Source organism: Styela clava, chromosome 7 (genome assembly GCF_964204865.1).
Source record: "Styela clava chromosome 7, kaStyClav1.hap1.2, whole genome shotgun sequence".
NCBI lineage: Eukaryota > Metazoa > Chordata > Ascidiacea > Stolidobranchia > Styelidae > Styela > Styela clava.
In genome coordinates this window covers 7,073,344-7,099,919 of record NC_135256.1, presented here as the reverse complement: position 1 = coordinate 7,099,919, position 26,576 = coordinate 7,073,344, and the positions used below count along the sequence as shown (strand labels likewise).

The 26,576-nt window shown below is 33.8% G+C and overlaps 1 protein-coding gene across 1 annotated transcript; it reads right to left on the bottom strand.

Moving 5' to 3' along the window:
- Positions 1 to 700: 700 nt before the first annotated feature.
- Positions 701 to 25,763, bottom strand: LOC120327819 (UDP-glucose:glycoprotein glucosyltransferase 1-like). The gene is made up of 33 exons (XM_039394180.2): positions 25,444 to 25,763; positions 24,723 to 24,951; positions 23,964 to 24,111; positions 23,438 to 23,605; positions 23,213 to 23,278; positions 21,596 to 21,783; positions 20,988 to 21,073; positions 19,455 to 19,515; positions 19,169 to 19,260; positions 17,550 to 17,700; positions 16,834 to 17,044; positions 16,126 to 16,256; positions 15,210 to 15,316; positions 14,562 to 14,694; positions 14,167 to 14,353; positions 13,693 to 13,777; positions 13,090 to 13,204; positions 12,570 to 12,710; positions 12,030 to 12,236; positions 11,362 to 11,503; positions 10,531 to 10,733; positions 9,914 to 10,033; positions 9,396 to 9,624; positions 8,818 to 8,986; positions 8,469 to 8,553; positions 7,377 to 7,474; positions 6,739 to 6,931; positions 6,356 to 6,465; positions 5,811 to 6,044; positions 5,203 to 5,344; positions 5,020 to 5,109; positions 4,350 to 4,542; positions 701 to 3,982 (listed from the first exon to the last, which is right to left on the bottom strand). The coding sequence occupies exons 1-33, from the start codon at positions 25,569 to 25,571 to the stop codon at positions 3,963 to 3,965; spliced, it is 4,662 nt and encodes a 1,553-aa protein (XP_039250114.2). The 5' UTR covers positions 25,572 to 25,763; the 3' UTR covers positions 701 to 3,962.
- Between the last annotated feature and the right edge of the window lie 813 nt (positions 25,764 to 26,576).

Here is a 26,576-nt window from a genome sequence, read left to right as displayed (position 1 = left end):
TGGGGGGGGGGGGGGGGGGGGGGGCGATGAAGTTGTATAAACTACTTTAGGGGGGCGATGGTACAAAAAAGTTTGGGAACCACTGGCCTAAATAACACGTCACAACGATTAAAAACATTCGGCGATTTTAGCAAAAGGCAATCGTACGTGTTATCGGCGACTTTTTCAATTTTCAAAAAAAAATTAAAAATTCAACAGCGTCGTGACAAAAGCGCTTCTTATTTCCTATTGTTTTCTACCACTGAAAAATCAGCTTTTACATCGGGCGGGTATTCAAGCTTTTCGTTATTTTTATATTCTGATCACACGGGGGGCTATTCAAACGGGCTCTTAATCAAGATCGGGCGGTAAAACGAGCATTTACGGTATCTCTTATTTGTTTGATGAAGATGTTTTTTTTTTATGGCTGAAACACAATCATTAAAAAGGGAATGAATAATTATAGAGCGCAGAAAATTATTAAATATTGTTGTATTTAATTGAACTAAACAAATTGATTTATTCAGACAAATCTTTCACAGCACACAGCTGCAAAACCTAGACTGAGAACCAATGGCATGTGTCATTTCAAGGCACCAGATTGAATTTTCTTAAAAAAAAGCCTCCGAGATTAAGTGTTGGTTGGATTTTGATAAAATGATCACTTTGCAGGCCCTTGCTCTGATATTCCACCTTTCATACCAATTCTACAACACATGCATCACTGGATAAAGTCACAATGTTTACGCTGGCAGAGACCAAAGAATTCACAACTAAACCTTAAGTTATAGGTTCAAACAGTCTGAAAATACTCCAGGAAAATAATGTTCAATAGGCTACCAGCATTTTTAGTCATAAATCAATACTGCATCAGATAAAACAAGTAAATGTACTATAGCTTTATTTCTCCCAAGAATATGTTTTTCAGTTTCTTTGAATAATTTCACTTTCTTACATTTGCATAGTACAAACAAGGAGTCGAAACTTTCAGAGGTCCACAACCAAAAAAGTGATAATTGGTTATGTGTGGTTAATATTGGCACCAAGAATTTTTCAAGCACTCAAATTACTAGGACACCCCCCCTATGGCATAGGTTCTCAAAGTGCTCCGTACGGAGCCCCAGGGCTCCGCGAGAGAAACCCAGGGGCTCCGCGAGCTATTCGATTACTCTTCAAAATACTGACTCAAAATTTTGTAACTGTTCAAAGAAGCAATAACAGCTTTGATAACATCTGACAACAATATAGCCTCGAAATATGGTAAAGGGCCGGAATTAAAAAATGACATTATTTATGAGCAGTAGCGCAGCCAGGATTCTTAAGAGGGAGGTGGTTCAAAATTGGAATCGGAAATTTCCGCGCAACATTTTTCGCGATTAAAATAACGGATAACGAGATTTCTGTTGCGTAAAATATTCAATCCAAGACCGATGGAGCATTTGACGTGTCTCGTCGGTATAATGTAGTTGTGCTCATCGTTACTCACGTTTGATTCGAGATTACTATTAGGATTACTAAAATGAAAGAATACTATTCTAAAATAACATAAAATATGTGATAAACTGCCAACTATAAATAAATTGGTGTCGTATTTTTGCGATCTTGGGATTTGTCAAACTTGATTTGTTCTTTCGCACTTGAGATTATTTTTAAGCAAGATATCGCTGTTTAAAAAATCACAATGTCTGGGGAAAATACGAACAATTGAAAATTATTTTATTGCATTCAGCTCCGTCGGTAGTTTCAGAATGAAAAAAGGTACATCGCGGATCGCGCGCACCATTGATTTCGTGCGGCTGCGTCGGTAGTTTCGAAATGAAAAAAAAGGTAAATCGCGCGCACAATTGACTGTGTTTCGATTTCGCAGCTACTACGATGAAAACTTAACATAACACCAAATTTTGCGATTTACAATGTCTATAGAAGCGTTTTCAATCTGAGGTGAGTCTGCTGAAACCAAAGTGTGATCTTCCATTTCAAGTTTCAGTTTAAATATTTTAGAATGCCGCTTTTCAATCAAGAAATTTGAGTTGTGGATTTACCTTTTCATTGATTATTATTTTTAGCATTTCGTCGCCGATGACTATAATATGGTAACATGTTTTTCACATTGAACTCATAATTCCCCACGAGAACAAAAAAGCAATTAACGTCGTCATTGTGTAACAATACATGTATGCCGAGGGAAATTTTTGATTTAGGGAGAATAAACAGCGACGTAAAGATGTTTAAAACACGCCATGCTGACGGAAAAAATCGGCGATTGTAACAAAATGAAATAGCGCACGTTACTAACGGCCCTTTAATTAAGTCTTCCAAAAATGTCAAAAAAGAAAAGATTCGATCCCTAATTTATTAAAATGTTCGTCAAGTGTCAAATTTACAGCTTTAGTATAAAATTTAGATTTATTTATGACTTGTGTTAACCCTATTAAAAAAGGTTCAGCATTTAGAATAAATAAAGTACTTTTAACTTGCTCGGGAATAATAATCTGAAAGTAACAATTTTAAAATTTATTTTGGGGGTCCGCGACACCAAAGGTTTGAGAACCCCTGCCCTATGGTACCAAGTACTCTGATGAAGTTTGACGCAAAATATATCGTAAACAGGGAATATTCTTTTTGTTGACTATCACAGTTGGATGGACTTGATCAAGTACTTCATAATTTCAAGCAGAACAGTCACGCTAAAATTGCCATTCACACTACCAGTCTACCAATATGAAAAAAGACATAGAAAAACCAGCTGAGACATCTTAGGCAATGACACTAAGCAGCAGATAGATATATTAGTACCAATGGACACATTTCAAAGAGATAAATAAAGTCATCTTGAACTTTTGTAACTGACTTCGTTTTCCTATCAGAAAATAATTAACTAATATCTACATACCGGTATCATTTGTAAGAATGTAAAAATTCAAGATCTATCTTGATACGAAAGTATATATATCCGAGGGATTACTGCCTGATAATTTGTTTCAAAGTAAAGAACAGTAAAACTAACCAGTAACTAATTGCTAAACAGTATGGAGGATCAAGGGGCTATCTTGACTTTAAATTGTAAAAAACAGTTAAAGGATTGAAGCAGAAAACCAATTATTTATCAGCTAAAATTGTGTTAAAGGAGGCAAATAAACTACCCATACATATCACGTCTACTAATTTCATTACAGCATGATCCTATATTCATTTAATTCACACTTTTTTCCAATGGGAAGGATTTGGCACTGAACAGACGATGCACAAAACTGCTGCAAACGAACCGCAAAGTAGCTTATTTCATATTACTGAGAAATGAACTCCTTTTGATCTTCTGTCATTATGGGTTTCGATTTCAGATTGTGCCGTAAGAACCAAACTAACTTCTGTCACATTTTTCAATAATAGACGTTTTTCTAGATTTGATAGTTTGGCATGTAATGGGTGGGAAATTGTGATACTATCGGACATTCTGAGGTGGATATCTAAGTATTATGTCCCGTATTGTTTCAGTATTGTAACCTATGAATATTTTGAAACTGAAGTAGTTATGTCCAAAATGAGGGTTGCTTTAGCCATCTCAGGTTTCATACTTGTAAAATGTTTTGTGAGGAATATCAGATATTACTCTGAAGGGTTTAGAGCACTCACTAATTACGCATCAGGAATGTGATATAGGCTAAATTGGTTCTACTGGGGCGAAATATAAAAATCTATCAAAGATAGAAATATAAATTTTCCCTGTTTCCAACAACAATGGAATGTAATGAAAACTAATTTCATTAGTTTTCGAATTTGACAAAGAGCATCAACATCTTTTAATGAAACATTATATCAGGCTAAAATATAAAAATTCTGGGTGGAACATGATCAGTAAAATATTTTTGAGAGAGTGTGATGGAGTTATTGCACTCTGAATAAGTAGAAGTTCGAAGGGATCCACTGTTCAATTTAGTTGAATTTCCTAATGCAAACATTTTCTAGTTGATACCAAGTTCTCATCATAATTCACCATGAACTTCTGTAAAAAGAATTTGAATGGTTATAAGAGACAACTATGCTACTACATCTATACTTGTAAAATATAAATTAAAATTTCATGTAGTGTTTTGATGCATTATAATTTATACTTCAAATATTTCTTTTTATCATGAAGTCAAATATTTTTTAACTGTGAGCCAAACAAAAAGGAGGTATATTTTCGCAGCAACACAGTATTAAATGGCATTAACCATAATTAACTGCACATGTATATGATTTATATGCTTCGAATTGAAGAATGTTTGTAATGTCGGGGTTAGTTTGGTAGTGTAAATATAAATGACAAAAATATTGTTCAGATAATAAGGAAATTTTTTTCCCCAAGTTTTGGGGTCAAGATCACTCACCTTTAGATGGCTGCTTTTTATCATTTTTATCAATATGTTTATTTCCTGCGCTGCTATGAGTTTCCGATGTTTGATTACTTGTATCTTCAAGTTCTTTTTGTAAAGTTTTTATCTCATTATCATATTCTGTCCACTCGGGAACTATTCGAACAGCTGCAGTCAGTTTCGACTCCTTTGTTTTGGGATTATTACACTTGAAAAGAAATAACGAAAAAATTTGTTTTCACTAAAATGTGACAGTATTGTGGCAGTACAAGATCTCAGTCGAAGTACTAACTGGTTGAATGACTATAAAAGTCCACATCCACACTATAAAACATAGTTCAGGTGACATGATTATATTCAAATAGGTTTCTTTTTAATTATTTAAAATGCTTCAAACTGAAGCCTGACCTTAATGGTGGTATATCACAATCACAAAACATAATGATAACATTAGATTAGAAGACAAATATCACATAAAATATAGGAAATTAGGTTCACCAAAAATTACAAAAAGCATTTCACACAAATTCACTTAATAATAATATTTTTAGGTTTTTCTTTCTTGATTACATTCAATTTAAAACCTTTTGACTGGTATATTTGTCTCTGAATTTGCAAACTTTGTTAATAGAGACAAGTGAAATGAAGTCAATGCAACTTGTGGGAGTCACAGAAATAAACTTACCAAATCAATAGTTTTTGCAGCTGGTTTTGAAGCATCACTACACCATGTTTCACACCAGAGCCATTCTTGTGGTAGAGATTTTATTCCAACCTTAATGAAAGGAAGTTGAAATTAAATAAAGTCAGTAAGATGGTTTTAGATCCAAAGAGATACTTGTATGTTTAAAGGGAGATTAGAAAATACCTGATGAATCATATTATTAGGAAGATCTTGATCTAAATTGGAAAGACTGTTTGGATCTTGACTTAGACCTTGGTATTGTCCTCTCAACCTATCACCTGCTGCTATTCTACGGAACTTCTTCAAGTCGACAACATAAATTGCACTAAAAAAAATAAACAAAGTTAGATTTCAAGCTGTATACATACCGTATATTCCAACTAATAAGCCAAGGTACTCCTGTAGTATGTGTACCAGGTAAGGATCGGGCCATAATTTTATTCCGATTTTTCTTATTTTAGTTCTATTACGAGTTTGATGAATGTCTGTCTTACCCAAGTGAATTCAACCCCCTGTCCATAGGTTTCAGTCCCTTTACACACTTACGTATGAAGTAGGCGAACAAAATTAGTTACCTCCATATTGCTACACATACTTCAGGAGCGCCCAATTTTTAGCTCTATAAATGAGTTTTTTATATTACCACTCAATAAGCAGAGGTAAAACAAATTGCTAACTTTTTTCACTGTTCGTCAGCTAAGCACCAATGCAGTTAAGCCACAATGGGGGGCTCTATTTTTATTGATTCTCATTCACTATTATTATTTATTATAATAAATATTTATCCCAACCTAATATGATATTTTCTACCAGCAAGATGTTGCCGCCAATATCCCTGTTTCCAAAACCTGAAACCATCCATTTCCTTACGGTCATCACAAAATGGTGTATATCCATATGGATTTCCTTCTAAATCAAGGTCACGGAGTTCTCTGAGATCAGCTCTAACAATTTGGTCGGCATCAACGAATATTATTTTGTCAACATCAAGAGGGAACAACACATCAAGAAAGAGGATCTTGTATCTAAAAGCAAAAATCCAGTAAAACTATTAAGCAATCATAGCTTTAAGCACAGCTAGACTTATGGCTAACCACAAATATTGCCTGGAGTTTAACAATTCATTATCTGCAAAAATGGCATTTCTGGGAACTGCACTATACAACCAAATAATAAAGAATAGATTTTATGTAATTGTATTTTGATCGAAACATCAAAAGCTTCTCTATCTTTACAAACATTTTATCATCAGCACTCATAGTTATAAGCAGAAGTGTAAAACGATTCAAACAGTGCATTATTGACCATTATTATTCATAATAACAAACAAACTTACCCCCACATCGTTCTTTGTTTTTCTTTTTGTTGATTCAACCAGTTTGGCCATTTATATTGAACAAGCTCATACTCGAACCCATATTTTTCTGCCATTTTGGGAATGAAGTTCTAGAAATATAATCATCCATAATTACTTTAATTTAAGCAGGGAAAAATGAAGACTTAAGTTTATAAATATACTGCAATTTACATACCACAGATGGGTGATTAGGAGGTGATGGCAACGGTACAGAACTGCAGATGGAGATTTTAGAAAAAACTATTAATATCAACAGGAAAGCGAACTATGTCAAATTCTATTCATTCCGGCTTATTAATTACTTCATTTCTGACTTGAACGTAACTAAAGCCCAGATATATTCTATGTATCAACATTCTTACCTTGAAATGGGGTGATAGATAATTCTTCAACATCCAGAATTTGACTTTTGCTTTCGTGGTTCTTAACACACTGACAATCATAATCCTCATCAACCTTTCATATAAATGTCCTGATGCAAGTGAAAATATATTCAAAACATCTTCTGATCCTTGGGAAGCAGTTCCGCCTCCTGTTGTGCCACCTGTTAGCGTGCTGTTGCAAAAATACAATATATTTCATAAATTAAAGATAATGAAATAATTGTAATTGCAACATAGTCCAAATCAGTGGTTTTCAACCTTCTTGATCGAGCAGAACCCCAATGAAACATGCCTGAGGCTCAAAGAACCCCTGTGCAATAGTTTAATTGTGTTTTATTTTCTGAATTGTACAAACTATAAATATGTAAAGACTAATAATACTTAAAAATCCTAACAATTATAATTCTAAAAATCCTGAATATTGTATTATATACTGCCAAAACAGGAATAGGTAACAATAGTAATAGGATAGGATTTCCATATTTATCCCTGGGTGAGAAATAGTCGAAAAAATGGATAACATAATCATTTGGTCTAGCAATCCTCAAGTACATAATTATCCCCCATAGGATAGTAATCATTCCGAAACAACTAAGAAAGCTCTTAATTAAACAAACTTTGCTATTGAATCCCATATTCCAGGTGATCCTTCTTTTTTACTATCTTTGTCGTCATCAAGCAGGTCTTCATCAAGTTTTTCAGGTTTCTTTGATACCTGCAGGTAAAAATCAGGGAGGGAACGTTACTCTATATTTGGCTAGTTTTATTAATATTGTTTAATATTTAGCATTATGTTATACATATTTATGGGCAAATATAAACTATTCAAACTACACAATAGCTAGAGTGCTACCAGCGCGAAACAAAGGATAAGGACCCATGAAGATTGAACAAACAACGGAAACAAAGTTTGGACCTCCTGAAGTATGCGCACGAAGATGGCGCACTAACTGAACTCAGGTTGTGTATCAGGTTAGGTTTCAGGTTGTGCGACATCTGGGTGCGCATACTTCAGGAGATTCCAAAAGTTTTTTTAAATTAAGAGGGAGAAATAAAACGATCCAAAAGGGAGGAATTTATTGGGAAAAGGTTGAAATCCACTGGCCTAGCGGTCGAATTAGGCTTAACTTTGTTGCCATCGTAGATTATACAACCCGGGTCCAAGCCATATGTGGCCTTTCTTACCCAGGGTGTAATAAATTGAGCAGGCAATGTCGAACCAGAAAGATTCCGGTCCTTACAAATGATACTTCTTATATATTTTGAGATATCAGTGGGTGATTGTGAAGGCCCTTGTTCAAAGCGAAAGGTGCATGTAAGCGACCTTCAAAAAATATCAGATGAACATCATAATCACTTTCCATAATTGAGTTTCTTAAGTGCAACTCAGTATTATAGTTGAATAATTGGGTATGGAAGCTATACACATGTACATTATAAATGCGTTTGCAAGTTCGTATAGCGAAAAAAAACTTCAGACTGGAGGATTTTTTTAAGAACATTTGCTCAATCCAAGGTCAAAAGAACTCGCTCAGAAATTAATAAGAACGATCCCTGTGTAAAGCTAAGAGCAACTACTGAAATAACAAAAAGCAACTGACACTATGGGGATGCGCGTTAACATGAGATTTGAAGCAATTCATTTGCTGCCTTGAAAATATCAGGAAGATTTGATGGCAACTCTGAAATGTCTATTGGTGAATACTAACCTTAACCATAATAACTCTACTTTTGAAACTGTCCATTAGAACTGTTATGTTATTATTTCCTGGTGGTGAATCTGTTCTTGAATGCCTGAAAAAAATTATCGATCACATATTATTGGCTCTTCAATGAATCAATGATTTGAAAAACAGGGTTTAGAGATCTAATTTTACCTTGTAATTATATGAAACAAGGCTTTGGGCTACACAAAGCAAGTACATTTGAGGTTCAAATTTTTCTGGTTGAAAATATTATACCCTGTATTAAGTGGCATGCAGTAGTATTAGGATTTGAACAGAAAGTTTTGAATTATGCTCCGTGGAACGATATAGTGAATTGAAGAAATGAACTTACCCAGTAATATCATAAATATCTTGTGATTTTCCTTCTCTCAATCTCAAGAACCAGGCACCAGGATTTGCTTTAAGTTGAAAGTATCCGAGATTAGCCATCACAATTGTATCAACCAGTAGTGGATTTGATTTTGTACCAAGTGTGAACTGGAGACCACCTGGTCGACTTCCTATTAAACAAAACATCCGGATAAGAACTCTGCCTACTTGTAATTAAAATTCGGATGTGATTACCAGTAAAAAAATTCTGTGTATTCGTGCATTTCTGCCATGAAGTTACAATATAATAAATACATTTTCAGAAGACTGAACTGGACAAATTGGAACTCCCGTAGTATGTGTACCAGCTACCAGGTTAGGGTTAGGCCATAATTTTATTCCGATTTTCCTTATTTTAGTTCTATTACGAGTTCAGGGATTGTCTGTGTTACCAAAGTGAATATCCCCCTGCCCATAGGCTTCAGTCTCTTCACACAACTTGATGTAAAATAGGTGAACAAAATCAGTTACCTCCATATTGGTATACATACTTCTGGAGGGAATGTAATTTCAGCCATAAAATAACACAAAGCCTCCTACCTGTCATAACATCTGAGCAATGTCCTTCCAGTAACAAATGTTCCAATTCATATTCAGCAGTAACTGACGCTGAAGACACTTCTTCTAGTTTGATATTATCTAAATCATATACAGCTTTTACTGCAGCTACCATCCATCCTTCTGGTGGAAAGATCGTCATTGTCAATAATGTTTTTCGAGGCATATCTGAGAATTTCGCAAGAGGTCCATCGTACAGATAGTTGGACATCTGAAAATATTAGAAGGATTTTGGATAAATGATTACTATAAGTCAAGGAATAAATTTGAAGTGAAAATTTTGTAATCCAAATAAAACAGTTGGAGCTGATTTCACATGGTCGAGTGTAAATAACTAATTATTGCATGGGTCAGAATTGGATGTAATTTTTACACATTAGACTTCAAACTTTCACAGCTTTGTTGCAAATACCGGTAGTTAAATTGCAAAGTAGAACAGCTATGCGAGTTGGATCATTTAACTACCCTAAATATTTCAATAGAAAGAAAGCAGAACAAACCTTAAATTTAGGTTCTGTATCCAGAACATATCTATAAAATCTCTTAACTGGCATATCTGATAATTTTTCCTGGCAATTCATGTAGATTTTCACTTGAGTGTTTATAACATCGTATAAGACCTGAAAAAAAAAAAGAGAAAATATTGTTAAAATATTAGAGTAGTGAGTATGTGATTTTCACGTTCCGCGGCACCCTAGCGCTCTGCCATTACAGTTCAGAGGTTCCGCAGGTTTCTGTTAAAATCTGAGAGACTATATTAATACATGCATATTGGTTAAAACGATTATTAAACTCAAAGATCATTTTGTTTTGTCATTACTAGGTTTTCTTTTATATATACTTATAGTTTATACAATTCAGACAATAAAAAACAATTAAACTATTGTGCGGGAGTTCCTCGAGCCTCTGGAATGTCTCATTGGTGGTGTTCTGCTTCACCAAAAGGGTTGAAAACCACAGTATCAAAGTGATGTGAAAATTAGAGAATAGAAGAAAAATCAATTAACCAGTCAATATAGACAGCAACCAACCGTATATCATCGCTATTAGTCATTCAATACAAACTGAAAAATGCTGATGACCCATTTAACATTGTTCATGAAAAATTAATCCTCACCGATATGAGAGCTGAGATTTGTTGAGCAGACTCAGAAGCTGGGTCCAACACAGCTACAATTGAGAACGCTGGAATAGATTCATCTCTCGATTCCATTTGTATAACACTATGCTGAGATCCTGCAACTTGCAATGATCGACGTTCTGATTCAAGAGGAGGTTGTGTTGACAATAACGATGTCAGCTTCATTATGAGATCACTATCTGTATAAATAAAACGAATGCAATGTAAATTTTCAGAACATAATACAATAATAGGCGCTTCAGAAGTATGTGTACCTATATGGAGGTAACTAATTTTTTCCACCTACTTTACATCGAGTTGTGTAAAGGGACTGAAACCTATGGGCAGGTGGTATATTCACTTGATAAACACAGACAGTCCCCGACTCGTAATAGTACTAACCTAAAGAAAATCGGAATAAAATAATGGCCTAACCCTAACCTGGTACACATACTACACTACGGGAATACCCAGCAATATAATGTGATCTTGGTTATATTCACAGTCTACAGTGGGATTAAAACATTGAATTTACCAATTTCAACAAACATACTTTGATTCAAATGCAAACAAATATTTTCAGTATTCTAACGATGAATATGCTTGCTATTGGCAATTAATTCTTGGTAGTATCCAAGTATAGTTTGTTCAGGGTAATTCCAGATCAATTAGGCAAGTTAAATGAAAAGGAAGGAAAAGGGAAAATCAGAATAAAATTATGGCCTAACCCTAACCTGGTACACATATTACGAAAGAACCCCTAAGGGTGTGGAAGACTCGCTTTAAACAAAAACACATGATAAATAAAACAACTTCATTCGAACCAACCTTCAGCAGTGTCACTCGTAGTCAAACCCTCCTTTTCTAAATTCTCTTTAATCATTTGAGTTGCTGATGATAATAATACTGTTTCTAAAAGCTTGAAATCTGCTGTCACAAATTCCACCTCGGGATCAGGGAGACTAATAATCTGAAAGAATATAATAAACAATCTGAATGAACGATCAAAAAATTCCCGAATTTTAAAATGAAGCTCCTCCAGGCACATTGATCCTTCAGAAGAAAACTCAATAACATTGTGTGCAAAATAGAAAATAGTTTGTTGTAAGTAAAAAATTTGACGGTCCAGAAGTATGTGTACCAATATGAGGAAACTAATTTTGTTATTTGTTCGCCTACTTTACATCAAGTTGTGTAAAGAGACTGAAACCTATGGGCAGGGGGTATATTCACTTGGCTAACACAGACAGTCCTTGAACTCATAATAGAACTAAAATAGGAAAAATCGCAATGAAATTATGGCCTAACCCTAACCTGGTACACACACTACTGGAGTACCAAAAATCCATCACGTGCTTCTGTCATTTAAAAAAAATCAGGCGTATCTGGAAGTGTTTCACATGTAGCCAAATTTCAAAACCACTTTTTTGTTGCTAATTGAAATGAAAAGTCTCAACTTAAGTTTGGAAACCTCTGGTGTATGTTTTTTTACTTACTCTTCCATTTGCAACAACAGCCGATTCACCTTTCTTCAAATTCAACACATTTTTACAGAATATGGATTGTGAAGCAATATGTGGCAGAAGTACTTTAGGTGATTGTTGGAACAATTTATCAAATCTATCTTCATCCATGCCACCAACATAAAAATCAGGCAACTTCTTGGTTCCCGATGCCAAAGCCTCTGCATTCTCTTCTTTTGTCTGCATAAGGAAATAGTACAGTTAAATTGGTGTTACTTGCAAGTCAGAACTGAAATCAAAGAAATGGAAAAAAACAGGATTCAACTGACTGGCTTTGCATGTAGCTTTAAAACTAATGTATATAAGTGCTTTGGTATTCATTCGATATCGTTGATATGTCAAAAAGTTGATAACATTCATATATGGTGGTCAATCATGACTCCACAATAGCTAAATCTTATCTGAAGTTTACGCCCCTCATGCATACATATTGTTATAAGTAACTTATATTTAATGATCAATAAAATCATCTTAATAATCGAACCAATAGCATTAATATTGTTAAATACTTACAATTTTTAGAATAAAATTTCTCGCATTATTATTCTGTTGAGTGGCAAGTGTTGCTTCTATTGCTCTTACAAAAAATCCATCTCCATTTTCTTTGTTTGATGGATTATAAATGATTCCAACACGAGACAAGCCACTAGATTTCTGAAGATGAATTAAAAAAAAAACTCAAATTTATTAACATGTTCCACTAGCAAATTACATGGCTGCTAACCCAGAAAATTCGCCAAAACAACCCAACTATAATCAAGTTAAATTTACTGTCATGAAAGGCACCACACATGCTGTGATACGGACTCCATTTCTATACAAGTAAATGATAAAGACTGAATAAAAGCAATAAAATTGCAATTTTGAGATTTCGAATATCAGAAACAGAAGATGAGGTGCATTCCCACTTGCATAATATGTTTTTAAAAGTATTACATGAAGTTCATCTTTACAAAACATCTTGAAAAAAGTATATTATTCCTGCTATTTTTCTGTGTTTGTCTTAATACTTGGAATCACAAGGTTAACTTACAATATGTTTCAAAGCATTCTGCACAAGCAGTCTTCCATGTTTAGTCTCCACATCAGTTACAATCCACATCGTCACAGGTCGAATAATCGAAGTGCTATCTGATTTAGCTAAATATCTGAAAATTAAATTAATGGAGTGGCTGAAAAAAGCACTATTGTGAAGATGGAAATCACGAAAAAAATTAAAAAATTTACAAAAAGATTGATATGTAAACTTTATTTGGATTTTTTGATTTAACACAGACACTGCACTCACAAAATAGTAGTTAGGCGCAAGGTTTACAGACTTCTGAATAAATATTGCATCTGAATTATATTTCGTGGATTCCAAGACAAGGGTGATATCTAAATTTTAAAAAAATTAAAATTGAATAAATTCTTCCAAGCTGGTTTTCTGATTGAAGTTTGAAGCGATACTCATCCAAAGTAAAAAGCTGCAATTTGAAAATCAAAAATATATGCTTTCCTCATATCTCAAAACAGTTTTTCAAGGTTCACCCTTTTGGGCTGAAGCCCTTGTTTTAATGAATTAAAGTATCAAGTAATTACGAACAAATTAACTTAATTCTGATATTGTCATAGTTAATCGATCCATAATACTTACGATTTCTTTAAATATTTTGTAACTGTTGCTGTTTGCTCTGTATTAGATAGATCTCGGAATTTCTTCTTATCCCAGTATTCTGGTTCTGTAAAGAAAAGTTATTCAGATGAGTTAATGACAATAATCTCTAATATTTTTATTTTTCTGGCACTTATCAATAATATATACATAAAATACATGCATCGTAGGACAGCTATGTTAGTATATAGAATACAATTAAATGAAATTGAAATGATTCAAATCAACAATGTAAATGAATCATCTACATTAACAGGATTCCGAAAAGCTAGAGTACTCTACATAAATTTGAGAAATACTGTTGATATGTGGCGGCCACTATAATATGTGGATGAGGCAATGATACTTAGCCATCTTGAAGCTTGATTAGAAAATTTCTTTGAAATGATAAGAAGAGAAGGCTCAATGAGACAGTATATACGGTATTTAGAGACAGTATTTCTATTTTCTACTTACCTGCAACTGCTTTTCCTTGAAAATTAATAAACTTAGGCTCATCTTTAAGAATAATATCATTGAATCTGGGAACAACTTCTGGGCGTTGCATGAAAAAATCCAACAAATTTGCTGTACCGCTGACTTCACCCATGTATATTGCACGTTGTAAGTAACGAGTTGCTTCAAAAACTTTCTCTATAACGATCTATCAATAAATATGAAAGTGCAATCAATTTGGAGAGTGAAAAGAAATTGAGGTTTCGCAATATGTTCTTTTTTGCAAAATATGGTGAGAACACAAACCAACGTCAATGAAAAAGATTTGTGAAATTTATAGAAAAATTAATTCTCTCTTACTAATGCTGCGAGATTTGATTCAATGTCAATTAACGAAAATTTTAACGACAACTTACATCTTCAAAATTTTCTTCATTTAATTCAGAACTTAAAAGTAATTCACCATTCATTAACACATTAACATCCCCAGTTAATCCAGAACTTTTATAAAACGACTTTCCTGATCTTCTATCTTCATCATAATCAGATCTATACATACAGAGATAATAAGTAACCTCCTCAAGTCAAGTTATTATGGTGAGCATCCCTATCTTTGACTAAGGTCTTCGATTAAAATATTTGATTGGCCCATTGATAATAAAGTCACACACAAAAGTGAATTAGTACTGACAATTCTTAGCTCATTCAGAATTGATAATAATTATCACCAAATTGGACATTCTGATGTCACGGCTACTGTTGTGAATAAAATTTAGCACACTCCTAATAGACAAAATAATGCGCTTCACCAGGCATGCAATAATGTGCTTCACCAGTCCGTCCAGTCCTGACCCCAGATATAGCGTCTTCTGGGCATGTAAAATATTGTATTCATCCCTTATAGAACACGAAAGAAAAAACTAGTTGGGGAAATTTTTTTTAGCTTGTTGTTCGCTATAAATCAAGCGCGACCACTCCAGACTTGGCGTTTGGCGCGTTGGCCACGCTTGATGTATAACAAGGCTGTGAGAAAAATAATCAATACCGTAAATAGAAAGGCTTACTTCACTCCAAGTATTAATTCTAAATCTTCTCCTGGAAATTTCTTCTTCATTTTCTCAACAATATGATCTGATGTCAATTTTTTATCATCTTTCAATGATTTGTAGATCTGATAAGAGTAAAAAAACATAAAAAAGCAAAAACTTAATATTTACTGTTTATATCCATTTGATTTTTCACATCAAACATATTTATAAGAGTATAAAATGCATGGTAAATTAAAAAAATGGAAATGTAGCTTGCTTAGGCTACAATGAGAGCATGCTATCCACACAATTTCATCTGTATTGTCTGATCTGTTTAATACAAATAGGAAGTGCAGTGAACGACAATTTGATTAACATATGCAAAGTGATGACCATAGCCAAAGCACATCGTGTACTAAATGTGTGAGTGAAAAATATTCCATACTCTTGGAAAAATTTATAAATTTTCAAAGTTTCGAAGTTAATTTTAGTTTTGCATCTTTAAACAGCTGAGAATGTCTACATTTCGTATCAACAATCTGAATATGGGCTTCATTGCAGTTAAAGTGAGTCACGGAAATAATCAGTCACAAATGAGTACTATGCAATTCCTGCAGCACACTAACACAAATGTATTACTGTAATGTTTTGTCTGACCAAAATCAGACTTCCTCAGACAAGCAGTTTACAGAAATGACAAGTAAAGAACAATCATGCGGTTTAAATACTGTTTACTCCTGCTACAGCATCCTTGCATTATACACATACGGAACCACCAGCGCTAAGGCATTGAGGAAGGATTGAGAGTTAGTCTCGCGTAACCTCTACTGACAAATGAGTACATTGTCATTATTTTCAAAAAGTGATTGTCGCTTTAACTACATTCTGCAGCCAGTTCATAAGGTTGAATTTTCACTTTTAACATTTTTTATGTATCCTGATAAAAACTCACTCCGGCTAAGAATGTGAAAGCTTCATCTCCAGAAAGTTCACTCTTAGCAAAATTATAAGCTCTTATGAGACCAACTCCAGCATCTGTTAGGCCATCCACTTCTTTTTCATCATTCACAATGAAAACAAAACCTTAATTCAAAAATAAAAATACCTAATTATATACTTATTTCATATTGCTGAACAAAGTTCTGTATTGTTAATCTTTTAATGATGTTTTCTGCCCTCAATATGAGATGCCAATGGCAGATATATGTATATGAAGTCCATGAAAAATGAATGCTACAAATTTTGTTATGACAAGTGTTCAAGCTATTGCAATAACTGACATTTGGTTAATTCATGTTTTTAAACGGGAATAAATGTAGCAAATTGCCTCTTGTAAGAGAACAGTTTTAGTAAGTACTTCATCTTCTGAAGGATGGGACAAAATATTGAGTAATAGATATCATTCAATAATAGTATGCGAGTTGGGATAATTGTGAAACTTAAAACAAATAATTGCGATGAGGATTTGAAGTGCAAAATGAATGGTTCAGGCAAGGATTTTCCAGTAGAAGACACAAACTAGTGAAGGAATAAAGATCAAAAATGAAATCAAACCATATCTATAGATTACTATCTATCTACACTATCTATCTTGATGCCTGTCAATGTTAAAGTCAAAAAATGAATTACTGATTACAGGATATAAAATAAAAACTCTTACCAAATTTTATGGGAATATCATTTGCCCACAAAGCTTCGGCTGTTGTTATAAGATGCTCCATTTGTGGATTCAATGGGTCAACAACAAACACTAGATGGCACCAATTCTTCTTCAATCGGCGTAGAGTACCAGGGAACGCTGGACGTAATAATTCATGAAGATTCGTTGGCCAATGTTTGTATTTCTTATCTTTTTCAATGTCGTTCAGCCACTGTAAATGTTATTATACCGTATTAATGACTGACATTCTCTCTAACTTTTAATATAATATGGCCACATATACCTCATGAAATATCTTATAGAATTCAACAACAATATTATTGGACTTGCAAAATCATGACGTTGACAAAAAAATTGTATAAGTCTCCTCATCATAAAAATAGACAAATAATTTAAATTATCAGGATTTCGGAGCTGAATTTCAGTCTCAGATTAAAATCTGATAGCTTTGCAACAAATAATGAATAGTCCAGAATTCAGATAATAATATTTATGATAGCAGCGAAAAACTATGGTAAGTTATTTTGGTCTCAAAAAAACGATAACGCTCATATGCACTGTTACAAATCTTACCCTTTTAGGATGGAAATTCAACCACAATGAGCCTTAGAAATATTTTGTACTTAAATTTATAAATAAAAAAAAACTATAGCACAGAATCAATAATATACGGTACATAGTGACATTCAAGAACAATATATGTTGCATTTACTCACAATAACAGCTGGATCTCTGATGTCTAAATAATGCGAATCTGTCTTTGATTTTATGTCAAGATAAAGGAACGATTTCATGTGTTGTTCTTTGATATTAAAATATGTCAATCCATCCATGATTTTGCTTTCTGATCGAAGAATGTCAAAAAGTCTAGAAAAAATAGTTAGAAACCAAAGTCAATATTTAAAACAAAAATTACAAATGACTTAATTTATGCAAGTAGATCCAAGTTATAAGATGAGGCATAAAATTTACCTCAAAAATATGAGAAATTATGTACAAAATTGGATTTAGATATAACATCAGCAATGGATTGTTTGGCATAGACAAGCTAGAATTATCACCAAAGCAAAAAAACATGCAAATCTAGCAGCAGGCCATGCAAGAAATATGAAGTAAAAATAGGACTACAAACTACTTTATAAGGAAAAATAAAACAAACTAATATTCTAACAACGACATTAGTATTGTAAAACCACAACTTATGGTTTCTAAACACAGTAATAATCCACAATCTATGCGACATCGTCATTTCTAAATACATTCTGCACTTGCACTAGATCTAAACAACGACCTACATTCTTACGAAAATACGTCAAGATTATCAGTTGATACAACTCTCTCATTAATGGAAAGATAAGCTCTACCAGGTCGTAAACCATAGTGCATCCACCATTTCTGAAATATCAATCCACGAGGATGTTTTAGATATGATTTACATATTCATCCCAAGGGAGAGGAAAGCCGATAAGGCAGCATAATCATAAGGCGAACCATGGCATGGCCTCTTGTCCGGTTACCAGATCATGTCGGGTATGGTATTAGTTAGCCAGTTATTTGTTTTCGGAAGCATGGACTTAATGGTGGAGGAAGCCGTAACTGACCAGCGGTTACGTGAACCACCCTATGGCGGAGAGGCGTCCAGCAATCCTCTCGCACATAACCATCCCACATGGGATTCGAACCTGCAAACTGACGCAGGGTAATCAGAGGTGCGGTGGCGAGCGTATTCCTAACGCTTATAGTTTATAAACTCATGAACATTGGAAAAGTTCAATTCATAAAAGAAATCGTGAGAGAAGTTGAGGATTAAAGCAAATCAACAGATTCAGAAAAAATTGTTATCGTCATGCATGAAATGAAATTTACTGGCAAAATCAAAAACAGTAATTAATGATAGAAAAGAGTGTATGAAGGTTTTTTCAGAATCTAAATAGGCACATGAAAAACATTTAAGTATATTTCAAATCATTCGAGAAGATCTCAATAACAGGACAAAATTTTCTTTTTATAAGGCAACTTAATGAATTGACGAATAAGTTTAGTAATGATTGGTTTTGTTGTGGTTTTGTCACTGATTTTAGAGTAATACTTGATTATTTACGCACTCACATACTCGAAGCAAAAAATTACACAAATCGATAACATTGTTTCATTGCCTGAAGCAGGGAATGGAATCCGATAGATTTAGCTTGTTTACCAAAATACAATGTAGTGAGACAATAAATAAAGCAAGTGAATAAATAAATTTAAAATTAATGCAAGCGAATTAGTGAAAATGACCAAAGCAAAATCAAAAGTGCTCAAGGGTATGACTGTATTGAGCAAACACTCTTACGTGTATATATCTGTAGTTTCCAAATCAAAAGGAATTCCATTAATGAGTAAAATATGACCACTTTCCATTAACTCTCCATTTGAAAAACTATGCTGCAAAAATATTTGATATTAGCAACCCAATACAAATTTCAAAGGCAGTATTATCAAATCAATTTCCGTGACAAAATAAATGATTAATTCTATGACATAGCATGTTTCTTATATGACTTTGATAAAAAATCAAAAACGAATATGAAGTTTTGTTTAAGCTTGCATATTTGAAAAGTCAGTAAACTATAAATTACCTTCTGGTTCTTCTGTATTTCCTGTCGGAGTTCATCTGGCACTTTCTGCTTAGTAAGGGATCTGAAAAAAGAAACAGAACAACAGTGGCTGTTAGTTAAAAATCCTATTCTGAATGATATACTGCAAAACTACAGAAGATATAGATATATAGGCGCTCCAGAAGTATGTGTACCAATATGGAGGTAACTAATTTTGTTCGCTTACTTCACATAAAGTTGTGTAAAGGGACGGAAGCCTATGGGCAGGGAGTATATTCACTTGGCTAACACAAACAGTCCCAAACTCGTAAATTCGTAATAGAACTAAAATAAGGAAAATCAGAATAAAACTAGAGCTGCGTGCAGCTTTAACAGGCTTCCCGCGTAAAAAAAACTGAAGACGCGTTTTGTTCACTGGAGCGTGAAAGCGTGGTCAGTCATGCATAAAATTTGCAATTTATGATGAGGGACTTATAATTATCTGCATGTGATGTAAATTTCAAGTCTCTAAGTAGTGTCGTTCTCGAGAAGAAGATGAAAATGTAAAATCCTATATTGCTCACTGGAGCGTATCGCCGAGGTCACTCATGCGTATCTTTGACATATCGTATCCGGAACATGTCCATTAATCATTGTTATGAATTTCAACCCAATAGCATGTATCAATTTTGAGAAAAAAAGAAAAAAAACCGAAGACGCGTTTTGCTCAATGGAGCGTGAAAGCGTAGTCAGTCATGCATAAAATTTGCAATATATGATTGGGGACTTATTATCTGCATGTGATGTAAATTTCAAGTCTCTAAGTAGTGTCGTTCTCGAGAAGAAGATGAAAATGTAAAATCCTATATTGCTCACTGGAGCGTATCGCCGAGGTCACTCATGCGTATCCTTGACATATCGCATCCGGAACATGTCCATTAATCATTGTTATAAATTTCAACCCAATACCATGTATCAATTTTGAGAAATCGCAAAAAAACTGAAAACGCGTTTTGCTCACTGGAGCGTGAAATCGTGGTCACTCATGCATAAAATTTGCATTTTATTGCTAGCTGAAAACTTCTGCACATTTGAGGTGAATTTCAAGTTTGTAGGACCAATTTGAAAAAAAAATAATAAAAATAAATAAATAAATAATAATAATAATAATAAAACACAGGAATACAATAGGTTCCCTGCTGACAAGCAGCGGGAAGCCTAATTATGGCCTAACCCTAACTTGGTACACATACTACTGGAGTACCGATATATGCACAAATTTCAAATACAGTTGGTTTCAAGCATGATACCGAAGTATCTATAAACGGTAATTTATTGCAAATAAAACGAAACGTTTATCTCATTGATGTCATTATTGTAGCTAAAACAGGATATCAACATAGGAAAACAAATCATAATAAAAGGAAATCAATGACAAACTACTGTGCTAGCATACAGAAGCCAATATATGCTTAGAACTCTTATTCCCACCAACCGAATTATTAAATTCTCTGATAACTTTTTTCATTTTCGAACAGATTGAGATGTAAGGCCATTACTGAGTAATAAACCAACCTGGCTCTCAATGGAAAATTCTGACTGATGTCTTTCAACACATGAAGTTGTTCTTGAGGGGGTGATGACAAGACACGAGCAGCAGCCTGGGATAAAACAAAACTATAAAACATGCGAAAAAAGTATTCCAATGTCATTAAATGGTTAAAATCAATGCAGTGAAGTGGTTTTCAACTAGAGTTATATCAGCACAGCCCAGAGGTTACGCAACTATACATTCAAATCCAAGATTCTATATCATTATATGCAAATTGTTTAAAAATAATCACATACACGAATATAATATAATTATATATTAAGAGTTTTCACTAGTGCTTCGTGGCATATTTTATTATAATAAATGTAATCAAATCCAAATAAAATCAATTGCACAGAGGTTCCTTGAGCCTTTGCAATGTTTCCTTGAGTTTCCGCCACACAAAAAGGTTGAAAACCATTGGCATGGAGAATAACCAAAAAAAAAGACGTCCAAGTACCAGAAGCATTTGAAACGCCAGTACAATCTTACAATTCAATTTCCATACTTTCTGTTACATGTCTTGTAATAAGTGTTCAGCTAGCTTAAAATATCCAATTCCAGCCCAATCTGAGGTCAATAAAATAGTAACCTGAAAACTTAAATCCTGTAGTTGCCATGCTTTCATCGGCATCATTTCATTGGTCGATTCTTGGAGATGATTACGGAAGTCAGTCAGCTGAGGTGAAAGGTCAGGGTGAAGTTTTCGTAATTTCTTGAAATCGAAACCTTCAATTTCTTCATCTTGTTCCTCTTCATTAACTGGTTTGCCAGAATCATCTGTAAATATGTTAAATGTGAAAGGAGTAATGATAAAAAACAGAAAAATACTAAAATTTGTACGAATATTCCATCAAATATTGTGTAACTAAATAATTGAAAGAAGTAATTGAAGAGATCTTATTTCCTTTTATTTCACAGAATAAAATCATGAGTCTAGAGCTCGACCGATATATCGGGCCGATATTGCGTGTTCACTGATATATCATATCGGCCGTAAACCGCCGATATATATCGGCCATACTCGGCAAGCACCGGGCTGCGTGCTGCAACGGCTCTCGCCCCTGCGTATATTTCTCTCGCTTCCATTTTGCGGTATAACGGTGTCTCTCCTAATTCCCGGTGTCTTATGATTAGCCATTTCATGCATGGTCATAACTGAAAAGTTATCATCTGGAGTAACGATGACTTTTTATAAAGTGACGTTTTTGAGAGAGTACACAATGAGAAAAATGCAAATTTAGTAACAGCATTAAACGGTGGTTCTATAGATAGAATCGATTGGAAGCTGGTGAGTTAGTAATCATAGAAACATGGTGAAGGTAGCTCAAAGCAATAATGTCAGTTCTGAATTTGTGACCTCCCCAAATTCAATTTTGAATTTCTGGGGGAACGGTTTTGTCTATATTGATTGATGGTTGTTTATCATTTTGCTGAAAATTACAAAATAAAAACTTAATCCATTATTACTGACTAAATAAGGTATTGAGAGTCTCTGGAAACAAAGTTACTAAAAATTTCACATGTAACTGCACCAATGCTATCACAATATCAAAGGATCATTATCACGATTCACTTTAAAATATATTAATTTATAATTTTTTAATACCCTTAACATATGTCCTTAGTTATATTTAAAAAGGTCTGATTAACAATTCTTTTTCCTGGAAATAGCTAGACTAATATTGAAGTAGCAGGAAAAGTTGCAGAATAACATTTTTCGAGCATTAACTGAAGTTAGTTAAATAAAAGTCTTACTGCCATGATAACAAAAATCAAAATGAAACTACAGACTTACAAAGTGCATCACAAAAGCGTGGCTCAAAATATGATTCATATTAATATCGGCATTGCGATATCGGTTATCGGCCACCAGCTGGCCGATATATCGGTATCGGCGTCAAAAAGTGATATCGGTCGAGCTCTAATCATGACTACCCAAAACCATTATAATACTTCAAAGTGCATATAACCTAATTCTTGAGACATTTTTCAGCTTCTCTAGATAGGCCACCCATATATTTGATTTCATTTTTTTATCAATCATTTCTTCTAAATTCTGATAACCAACGCACTCCAATAAAATAAAACTACAGTAAAGTAAGAATCCAGTCAAGAAAGAAAATGATTCAACATGTTATAACACCCACTGTGTAAATTTTGTTGTAGGGTCACATAAAGCAAATATAAACAACAATAACTCTCTCACCCTTGACTTCACTATCATCCACAGCTTTATATTCAGTTTTTTTCAGAGCAAGTTCAACGCCATATCCTGAGAAGAAAAAAGTGAAAATGAAACAACAAAAAACTAACATATTGCAACAAATGTTATTTTACTATGGATACAAATTTTATTTCACAAATGAAAATTTAATATATACCGTATTCGAACAATTTTTAATGTTTCTTTTTTCCCTTTTCTACTGCTTACCTGAAAGTTTCACAGGGCCTTCTGGTCTTGCTCGGATCCAATGTCTAAGGACGTATTGTATCTGATGTTTTTCAGCCATTTTAGCAAGTCTATCATGGAGATCTGGCATTGTTAGCGACATGAAGTTCGCATACAAGATAACAGTATCATTGAAACTGGCTTGGGAACCTGGTATAAATACATCACTGACATAAAGAATTTCGCAGGATGGACTTTAACAACCAATCTGAATGGCATAATATCTATCATTACATGTCTACAGTCACAATAGTGGTTCACTCCATGAAGATTAGCACACTAAACAATAAATCCCAATTATGCACAAAATTAGGATCAGTGACTATTTAAAGTACATTCAGATATATATAAAGACTTTAAGATCATCAAGATTATCTACATCTAGATCAGTAATGATTTCATATTTCAATCCAATAACGTGATAAATAATTAAATCAGTAGCCTACATATCTCCATTTTAGTAGAACAACATGAGACAAACTGCTTGTCTGATTACAATAACACCTACCTGGATAAATATGATCTTGTTTATACAAAATAGGAGAATCTCCTTTTTTATTTTCTATTGCTTTTTTCATTTCTGTCCAAGAACATGTTACTTGACCTCTTACTTCAAAAAACTCATCGCAGGTAGGAGCAGGGGCATCGAGCGCAAGCTAGAAAAAGGTAGACAAAATTAATGTTTTTAGAAAAAGTAGAAAGCTGTTTTTATTTTGAAGACTTCATTCATCATGCAAATATTGTTTCATTGTTAGATAGATTTAGAAATTCGGTAATGTTAGGTAAAATTAGGCTTCTCTGGCCAATCAATTTCAATCAAAATAACAATTTTTGTCCAAACAAAAGTTTGGTGTATATGTAGATTTGAGTATCTTATGTAGGTTTAGTTTTGATACTCAACTGATGGCATTGGGTTCAAAACAGGATATTTTTTTGGTTGATATTTTTTTTTTTACATCAAAATCATCATTTTCACGGTGCCTAAACACATTATCAACTTTCAATTCATTTTTAAGCATTGCAAGGTGGCCTTGAATTCACCAATTTTCATACAAAATTGATATACCGGAAAGATTAACAAACTTGAACACAATTTATGCCGGATATTATCGATTTTTACTACGGGGATATAGGAATTGGTATAAACAAATCCAAAATATCATGTTATAAAATGATGACTTCAAATTTATACTAATTGCACTAAATTTAGAACTAGTTATACATCGCTATATGTTAATAAGTTATTAACGTTCAATAGAATGTAAACCTGATTAAACATTTCAATTTTTGGAGAATAGGTTCGCAACGAAAGTGCAAATTTCAATAATTTGATTCTTTGTGAATCTGCTGTAGTGCCAAGCACATTGTTTGCTCCTTCGATTGACCACTCATACAATTTTCTTTGAGTAAGTTCAGCTTGAATCTCTGAGTCAGTTGACACCATCTCATCAACAAACTTCCAAAAATAATGTTCTCCCTCCTCTGCCATAAACTCACTAAAATTGAAAAATCGCATATTTAGACAAGAAGATTAGGGTTTTCCTGAAGTAAGCGCCTACAAGTACTTCTAGTGGGCTTAGCGAAAAGATTTTTGCATATAATATTCCTAATAATACTCTGATGTCACAATCACGTCAGAAAGCTTGACAAAGTATAGCTACGATAGTCCGAAAAGCATCTGTGTCAACTACAATGAACTCACTAATGCCAGCGATGTCTCTCTTATCAGTAATGTTACGATGAGAAAACGAGAGAAATAGTTTGCTCGATTCCGGATGATCATCTGTGCGTTTTAGGCGATTTGATATGCTTAGCTCCATACAGCCATATGTAAAATATCGAGCTACATGCGGATATGATTAAAAAATAGACACAAATACCAATATGACTTTCAACTGGCGGTGAGATGTAGCAAAGTAGGCACAGCACAGCAATAACAAACAATCTAACAATATTGGAATACTGGAATATGTCACAAATAAACGAACCTGGCTTCCAAAGCAAGTGGTGTGAACTTCCATTTAGCATTCAAGCTGGCAATAATAGGCTTCGATTTTCCTTCAATGACTTGAAAAGTTGAAATCAAAGTAATACAGAACATAGGAATAATCTCCATTTCAGTTAAATCTCACTTTTCTTTTCCTCAACTCAGTCGTCTCATCAATACCGTATAATACGATAACAAAAAATCTAATCGAATACACCGATACAAACTGACCTAGACCAGTAGACGTTCCACCGAGCCCGAAACCACGAACATCTGAACATACAAGACAGCATCGAAAACCAAGAACTGTTTCAGCAAAAACACGAACTCATGTCGTGGAACCGCTTGAAATAACCTGGCTACGTCATCTTTTCACCTTGGTTCAGTTTTGCACAACCAGAGACAATGCATGATATTGTAAGATTTAAAATTGTGTTTTATTGTGTGCCAGATATTTTATATACAAATGTAAACTGCGTAAGGAAAGGCCTCAAGTTTGCCAATTTTTATATATGATAAAAAATAATATAAACTGTGAAAAGATTATTGCAGCTAAAAATGGTAAACTGTCAATCCATAAAAAGAAGTGGAAAACTATTATGTGCTCGTTTTTCTGAAATGCAATTGGTATTGTGTTTATATAAATGTATTATGTAATATTGTGTTTATATAATGTGATGTTCTTATTAATAATTAGAAAAAACCTCATGGAGTATGCGCACCAAGATGGCGCACAACCTGAGTTCAGGCCAGGGTTCAGGTTATGCGACATCTTAGTGCACATACTTCAGGAGCATTAAAAAACATTTATGGCCCAACGTTTCCCAACCGAGAGAGAGTTCTACCCCAGGTTAAAAATTTTCTCTTGAGATCTCCGTTCGGTTAAACTTTCTTTTCACCCAAACTTGAACGTAGAATCTATAGATTTGGAAACTATGTTGCGATTTATTTTCGAACATGTCGATGCCAGTGTCACAGACCCATAGTATTGGCACAGTCAATAATTTGACTAATATTGGACATGTCGGTGGACATAACGATCGTTTTAATATTATGTTGTTGTTCTTGTTCATCATCATTATAAAATCGCTTTTCTCTTCAAATACTGCGTTGTTGTGATTTTGGCGCAAATTC

Excerpts from the sequence above, each read along its gene's own strand:
- LOC120327819 (XM_039394180.2), bottom strand. The coding sequence starts at position 25,571 with ATGGAGATTATTCCTATGTTCTGTATTACTTTGATTTCAACTTTTCAA. Across the intron at positions 17,045-17,549 it reads TCAGAGATCCAGCTGTTATT|TGGCTGAACGACATTGAAAA; the intron begins GTGAGTAAATGC and ends TAACATTTACAG. Across the intron at positions 13,205-13,692 it reads ACAAAATATTTAAAGAAATC|ATATTTAGCTAAATCAGATA; the intron begins GTAAGTATTATG and ends TTTAATTTTCAG.